We start from the raw sequence: 8,618 nt of genomic DNA on the forward strand, positions 1-8,618 counted from the left end.
TTTATATCATTATTTTTTTATATATATTTTTTTGTTTTTTGAAATATTTATTTATACCATATAAATTTTCATTCTTTTATTTTTTATACTTTAAATTAATTTATTCAAATATATTTATGTATATTTTTTTTATACATATTTATTTATTATTTCCAAATATTTATATTTTTAAATTATATACAAATATATTAATAAATATAATATAAAATTAACATTATTTAAAGATATAAATTATTATTACAATTTAATTATAATTTATATTTATTTTAAAACATTATTTTTAATATTTTTTTAATTTATTATTCCTATATAAATAGTATATATTATATTATACAAATTAATATTATAAAAAAGATAAAAAAATATTATATCTTAATTTTAATTTTTTTTACATAATTTGTTTTTATAAGTTTATTATTTTTTTTCATTAAATTTGCTTTATATTTTATATTAATAAATTAAAACTTTACAAATATAATTTAACTATTTTTAAAAAACATTATAAATTAATTAATTAATTTTATTTAAAATTTTTATATAAATTTTTAGTTCGACATTTTTAATAAATAATTTATTAATTTAGCAAATTTATTTATAAGCATCAATATGAATTATATTTTTAAAAATAAATTGGGTATTTTTTTAGAAAGTGTAAATAGCTAAAAGTTAATTTCTTACTTAATTTACTTATATATAGCTATATTAATTTTAATTACACTATTAAAGATAATGCAGAATGAGATCACTATTTTATATTGATTGTGTATGAGAAAAAATCTGTATTATCATAAATAGAAATTAATTTGTTGATAAAAGTATAAGAATTATAATTTTTTAATTAAGAAATTTATTTCTAACATTTTAAATTGAAATGATATTATTAAATCTTTTCTATATTTTTAAGAGAAAAATTAATAAAATATATATATATTTTTTTTATAATTAATTAGTTTTACATTTTTTGAGAATTTTAATTTTTCTAATTTGAAAAATATTTTTTAATAAATAAAAATATTTATTGTCATAATCATTTTATAGTATTTAATTTTATTAAATAATTTCAATTTATTTTGCTTCATAATTTTAATTTTTATAAATAATAAAATATTAATTTTTTTAATTCATAGTCTTCATTAAATATTAAATATAAAATTATAATAAATATAGATTTTCCTTAAAGCTTGAATAAAAATAAAATAATCAAAATTAAGGATAGAAAATAATAATATCTTTATTAATTATGTTTCTTATTAAGATTAAAAAATTTATTTTCTTTTAAATATATTATTTATCCGATAATTATAAACTATGTAATATATATTTAAACAGTATTTTGTTAGTTTATCAAAATATATACTTTGTTATTTAAATTTAAAAAAATAATTGAATTAATAAGTAAAAAAGTGAAAAATCATATATTTAAATCTTATAAATAGTATAGATTTATTTATATAAAAATTTTAACAAAAATTGATATATACTTTAAAAAATAAAATTAATGATCTTTATAAAGATTTATTTATTAAAAACAAATATAATTATTTTTCTTTTAAAAAAAATATTAAAATAAATTTAATTCTAAAATCTTAAAATCAAAAACCTTTTTAACATAAATTTACAAATTACTATTTACTATTAAATTTTTTATTCTTAAATAAATAAATATATTGATTCATTTTTTATATTTCAGTTTTACTGTTATTTTTTTTTTTTTTCATATTATTCAATAAACTAAATAAAAGTATTAGTATAAATTCTAATAAAATATATATTTATTTTTACATCTTTGTTAAAATCAGTATAATTTTTAAGTTCTTTTTAGCATTAATCGCTCACTAATTTATAAATACATTAATTTTCTTGAATAACTTTGATCAATTATTCTTTGTGTTCATTAGATTAAGTAAGAATTTCATCTATTGTTTATCTTTCCTTAGGGTCACTTAAAGCTTTAGTATTTTTTTTAAGTAATTATTCACATAGAAAAATAAATTTATCTAATTTTTAATTAGTTTGAACTGTATTTACAACGTTTTAATATATAGTAGCAGCCAACTGATTTTCCTTTTATAAATATTAAAAATATAGATATATATTTTTTAAAAAATACATGAACAATTTAATGGTTAACTAAAAAAGTTTTTGTATATTTTCCCTTTAAATCTTTTTCTCCATAATATTTTTCGAATTCTTCTTTTAATTCTTTATAAAAAGGTCCCTTTAATTTTTTTTAGATTTTTTTTTTTTTTTAAATACAATTATCATTCTAAGTTTATCACAAAAAGTTGGATGATAAATTTTTTCCGAATTCCATTTTTCAACAATTATTAATACTTTTTTAATATTTTCAAAAGATTCAATAGACCTTAAATTTTATAAATAAAAAATTTAAATGCATATTTATATATTTATTGATTACTCACATACTGTTTGCAATATTTCCTTTAATCTTTATCCAAAAGATTTTATAAAGTAAGGACTTTTTTTTTTTTGAGATTCTTATATTATTTCATGAATTGCATAAAAATAATATATTTTTTTATCTTTTCTTGCTTATTTTAAGGCTTCAAAAAATAAATTTGAAATTTCTTCTGCTTATTTATCATGGATGCAACAGTATTAAGCGAGACCTTTTTATTAATATTTTTTTAGAAATTTTAAAATATAATATAAAGAACCTGTAATAGATGATTCAAAAGAATCTAAATCATAAAGAAGTTATTATAATCTGTCCTAATCCATATTATTTTAATTCTTAATTAAATATTTATTAAATTTTTTTCTTTTTATAAAAATAAATATTAAAATCTTAATTTTATATTTTTATAAAAGTAAAATATAAGTGTGAATAATTAGAAAAAAATTAAAATAATTAAACAATAGATAAAAGAAAAATAAATATATAAAACATATACCTATTCAATTCAAAATTTTATAAAATAATATATATTATTATGATATTTATGCTAAATTTTATATATTAAAACAAAAAATTTTACTACTTTTATTTTTCTATTTCAATATTATAGAAATAATCTATAAGTTTTTCTTTAAATCAATTAATATATATAATAATTGCTTTTTTAAATAAATTGTATATTACTTCTATATTTATTTTTTAATAAAGCATAATTTTTTATATAAAAGATTTTAATATTTATATTATTTTTATTAGTATAATTTTTGTTAAATTAGATAATTAAATAAATATTTTTGGGTATAATTAATTAAAGAATTATAATTTTTTAATTTTTAAACATTTTATAATTTTATTTTATGATTATTGTTATACAATTAATTAAATAAGGAATCAATTATATAAAATTTTATTTATAAAAATAAATTTTTTATTTGAAGATAACAATAAAAATTTTAAATTAATATATAATTAAATATGGGAACCGTTGCATCAAATGCTAATGGTGCTGATGATTTAGGTGCCTTATCAAATATTCCTTAAAATATTCGTTCGTTTGAATTAAAGGTCGACTTAGCAAAAGAAGTACATCCAACATTAAAATAGCTATAATTTTGTATTATAAATAAATTTATTCATTAATAATTAAAAAAAAAAATTGTTTCTCTTTTTTAAAAAAATTTTAATTGCTTAAATAATTAAATAGGGTCACTTTCAGATATTAGATAAGTTTATGAGAAATTTTAAAGGCGAAGCAATATTCCATTTTTAGATGTCACATTATTTTGTAAAGTGGTTCCTTTTACAAGGACAAATGCAATGTATATATTTAAACATTTTTGCAAAAATATAAGTAAAAATATTTTAATTTATTTTTATGCAAGGAAAAATAAATTATAAACAAGATTTATTGTCAGTTTATGAGTTTTTATGTGTTTTAGTTATTTGTGCGTATACTCATTATGTTAATAAAATCCATTGTATATTTTTTATTTAAAATATTTTATTTTATATTTTAAAAGTTTTGATTGTTTTATTTGATTTAGATTGCAATGGAAGTATATCTTTAAATGAATTACTTATTATTTTTAAATCTGTATTTATGGGTTATTGTAAACTAACAGAAACTGAAATACCTACTTATGGCACGTTAGAAAAATTTGCTAAACTTGTAAAAAATATATATTTTGTAATTTAATATTGTAAAAAACTAGATGTTTTTGAAATCTGATATTCAAGCAGATAACTCATTAGAATTAAAAGAGTAATTAAATTAAATAAAAAAATATGTTTTTAATATTTAAAAAAAGAATTATTGAATGGGTTGAAGGTAATGGAAAAGCAATGGAGTTATTTGCTCGATTTGGTAATTGTTTATTATAAATATATTTAAAAAAAACAAATTAAAAATAGAACCTTAATATAAAATAAAAGAAAATTTTGAAGTGTTTAGATTTTTCAGAAAATATAGAGAAGAAGACTCTCAAGAAATATTAAAATTAATAAATTAAGCATATTAATCAGAATATTATCATTCTGACATATAAAAAATGATGGGAAAGTATTTAAAAAAAAAAGAATATATATATAATTATAAAAAAAAGTTAAGGTAAAGTTGGTTACTTAGCTACTACTAAAAATAGATAAAATAAAATGTTCTCTTAAATTTTACCAAAACTAGTAAATAATGCAGTTAAGGAGACTTAGGCAATAGCAGCTGACATTGGTGATTAAGAATTATTAGAAATGGAGATTATAGAAAAAGCTATTGATTCTCACGCTAAAAAATATGATAATAAAAATGATAAAATAGTAAGTAATTCAACTCTCCCTTAAATAAAAATATCATCTCCTACTAAGCACAAAAGCCATATTTCTAAAAACATAATAATAATATAAGGTATTAATCTTTGTTTATAATATTAATATTTAATATATATAGGAAATACTTTAACAAGATAAGAAATTTTTAAACTAAAAGATTATTTTGATAAATTATCTGACCATAATAATTAAATAACCATTAAAGGTTTTATTTTAATTAGATAAAATAAAAATATATTTTTTTTAGAATTTACAAAAGCTTTTTCTGATAAGCCACATATGAAAAGAGTAACAGCTAGTTTATTTAATTTTTTGGATTCTAAACAAAGAGGTACGGTTACTTTTGAATAGTTGTTAATTAAGTTGTATCCTTCATTAACAAAAACTCATTTAAAATTGATTAATAATTGGATTAATTAATATGTGAATACATTTTCTATTGAAAATTAAGGAATGATAATAGATAATAATGATAATAAGTAAGTAAAAAGAAAAAGGGTTTTACCTCGAGCTGCTTTAAAAAGGGTTTAAGAAGTTTTTGAGTTATTGGATGTGGAAAAGAAGGGATGTAAAAATAATATAATATAATAAAAATAATTTTATATTTTAATTTTAAAAAAAAGATATAACACCAGAAAATTTTAAAGCATAATATAAATACGGATATACTCAAAAAGAAATTGAAGAAATTTTTGAAAAACATAATAAGGAAAAAGACGGAAAATTAAGTATGGATGATTTTATTAAAATGATTTTGCCTTTAGATTATACAATAGGAGAAGAAGAGGAAAATTGATATTTTTTACTGCTTTATGTATTAAATTAAAAAAGATGAAAATATATATTTTTATCATTAAAAAAAATACAAAAAATTATTAATATATTTATGCATATTAAATAAAATATACTAATTAATTTTTATTTTTCTCCTTATTAATAAAATTTTTAGTCTTTATGTAAATAATTTAACTCATAAATTAATTGACTTAAAAAATATATTTAAATAATAACGAACTTAAATCATATAAAACTTAAAAATTTATAAATTATATTTAAATCCGGGGCAGACTTTTAAGTTTAAATATCGTAATATAATTTATTTTAACTCGTAATAAATATCTATATTTTAAAAATCTTTAATTGTTTGTTTTTTAAATAAAAAGTTTATATATATATATTATATTAAATATTTTAAAAATAAATTGCTAAAATTAATATCCGCCATACAATTTTTATTACTTTAAAACAAAATAAATAAATAAAAATGATTTTATAAAATAATTATTTAAAAAAATATAGGATTATTGTTTTTATAAAAAGAAGAATAAATATATTATTTTTGATTTAATATAGTATAAATATTAAAAGTTTTTTTAATTAAGAATTAAAAATACATTGTTTTTTTTAATTAATTTCTATATTTAAAAACGCAAAATAATAAAAGAAGATAAGCTTTAATATTATTAAAATAAGTTATTAAAATTTTTTATAAAAATGATAAAAAACAAAGAAATATTATAATTTTAAAAAACGTGTTTCATATAAAGATATTTTGAAAACGAAAAAACAAAGAAATTAATTTAAATAACGATAAAAAAAGAAATTAATAAAATAAATAAAAAAAAAATCTTTTTAAAAGAATAAACAAAAAAAAATGAGAAATATAATAAAACTCACAATATTATTAGGGATATTATTATGTACTCTCAAGGCATTCTAAGCCGGAGAAATAAAAAATACAAAGAATGTTCTCATTTAAGAAAAGATGAGAGTTGAAACAATGAAGTTATTTACAGATCATGTATTAGATAACTAAAAATTTAGATATAATGGAAGTCCTTCTGGATTTACAAATAATTACGATATGTTTGTCGGAACACAAGAATTTGCTATCTAAGGTTACTTCAAATTAAAAAAAGGTATCTAAAGAAAAGAATGGGCAAGTGCTTATACTTTAAATGCCTTAAACAATCCTTTAGTTGGTCAACCTGGTGAGAAGATTCTATCTTTATCCGTTTACGATTTTAAGTATGTATTCTCAACTTACACTATTAAATCTGAAAGTGGAAATAAAGATTCCTAAATATAAAATCTATAACACGAAGTCTAATTCAATAATTCTAACGAAGGATAATGGGCCTTTATTTATTTTGGATATTCCGGTTGTTAAGGAAAAGCCTTTTTATACCTATAATTTGATAATTAAATTCCTTATACATACACTTTCAAAGATGTAACTCATTATGACTATGAAATTTACATATTGCATATAGGATAAAGCTTTTAATATAAAAACTTCCCTGGAAATATGAATTGTGTTACCCTATATGCTGGTTCTGGTGCATATAAAGAAAATGGATTTGACCTTAATAGTTGTCAGAATAAACCTCCATCAAGAAGTGAAACTTCTACAGAAACCTAAACTAACACTATGACAAATACTGATACAAAAGACCGTAGAGTTGAAGTATGCTAATAATTGATTGATAGATAGAAATTCAAATATTTTGGTAAGCCTAAAGGATTGAAATTAAAAACTTCAAACAAATATAATACTGAATAAGAATTTGCAATGCAAGGTTGGTTTAAATTAGATAAACTTGAAAATAGTGCTAAAAGAGATAAAATGGCTACTGGTTATCATATTAATTCAAATTTAAATCCAACAAACGATCAATAACACGGAGATAGAGTAATGGCTTTCTTTGTATAATAAAAGAGATTAATTTTTGCAACATATAATATAAATACAAATATTAAGAGTGAAGAAAAACAAATCACTTTTAAAAATTCAGAAGAATATAAATGGTTTTTAGTTTATTAAGCATATTCTCCAAGTGAAAGAAAAATGTACGTTTATGTCTAATTTACAGGAGAATAACCTCATGTTTTGACTTTTGAAAATGTTAGACATTAAAATTCAAATATTTACAGAATTTTTATTGGTTAATCTTTTGATTATAATAATTTCCCAGGAAAAATTTAAGGATTAACTTTTTATGCAGGTATAAATGCATACCATGAGTACCCAAACAAATACGATTGTGACGGAGAAGAATTTACCAAACCTTCTGTAATTTATATATTATAAAATTATTAAATATTTTTTATTTTATATATTTTAGTAAGATACTTTCCCAACCGAATCGATTCCATCAAAAACAATATCTATTGTAACACCGCCACCTAAACCTCCAACAAAACCAATAACAAAGACAGTTCCTACACCACCTAAAACTGGAGTCGTTACACCACCCAAAACTGGAGTAGTAACACCACCCAAAACTGGAGTAGTAACACCACCCAAAACTGGAGTAGTAACACCACCCAAAACTGGAGTAGTAACACCACCTAAAACTGGAGTAGTAACACCACCTAAAACTGGAGTAGTAACACCACCTAAAACTGGAGTAGTAACACCACCCAAAACTGGAGTAGTAACACCACCCAAAACTGGAGTAGTAACACCACCTAAAACTGGAGTAGTAACACCACCTAAAACTGGAGTAGTAACACCACCCAAAACTGGAGTAGTAACACCACCTAAAACTGGAGTAGTAACACCACCTAAAACTGGAGTCGTTACACCACCCAAAACTGGGGTAGTGACACCACCTAAAACTGGAGTAGTAACACCACCCAAAACTGGTGTAGTAACACCACCTAAAACTGGAGTCGTAACACCACCTAAAACTGGAGTAGTAACACCACCCAAAACTGGAGTCGTAACACCACCCAAAACTGGAGTCGTAACACCACCTAAAACTGGAGTAGTAACACCACCTAAAACTGGAGTAGTAACACCACCTAAAACTGGAGTAGTAACACCACCCAAAACTGGAGTAGTAACACCACCCAAAACTGGAGTAGTAACACC

General features: G+C 19.4%; 2 protein-coding genes across 2 annotated transcripts, besides 4 other annotated features; both read left to right on the forward strand. All coding sequences in view use genetic code 6, as the record gives it.

Moving 5' to 3' along the window:
* Positions 1-33: a microsatellite.
* A 3,361-nt stretch (positions 34-3,394) lies between these two features.
* Positions 3,395-5,537, forward strand: IMG5_094380 (hypothetical protein; the record flags this gene model as incomplete). The annotated part of the gene is made up of 10 exons (XM_004035590.1): positions 3,395-3,533; positions 3,624-3,770; positions 3,823-4,088; positions 4,132-4,181; positions 4,228-4,283; positions 4,331-4,478; positions 4,522-4,817; positions 4,860-4,946; positions 4,989-5,309; positions 5,365-5,537. The coding sequence occupies 10 exons, from the start codon at positions 3,395-3,397 to the stop codon at positions 5,535-5,537; spliced, it is 1,683 nt and encodes a 560-aa protein (XP_004035638.1).
* Positions 3,901-3,956: a microsatellite.
* A 767-nt stretch (positions 5,538-6,304) lies between the features above and the next one.
* Positions 6,305-6,369: a microsatellite.
* A 47-nt stretch (positions 6,370-6,416) lies between these two features.
* Positions 6,417-7,716, forward strand: IMG5_094390 (hypothetical protein). Its single transcript, XM_004035591.1, has one exon. It carries the CDS (start codon positions 6,541-6,543, stop codon positions 7,051-7,053), a length of 513 nt encoding a protein of 170 aa, XP_004035639.1. The 5' UTR covers positions 6,417-6,540; the 3' UTR covers positions 7,054-7,716.
* Positions 7,717-7,965: 249 nt separating this feature from the next.
* Positions 7,966-8,618: a microsatellite.

This window comes from Ichthyophthirius multifiliis, assembly GCF_000220395.1.
Source record: "Ichthyophthirius multifiliis unplaced genomic scaffold scaff_1120509250762, whole genome shotgun sequence".
NCBI classification, from domain to species: Eukaryota; Ciliophora; class Oligohymenophorea; order Hymenostomatida; genus Ichthyophthirius; species Ichthyophthirius multifiliis.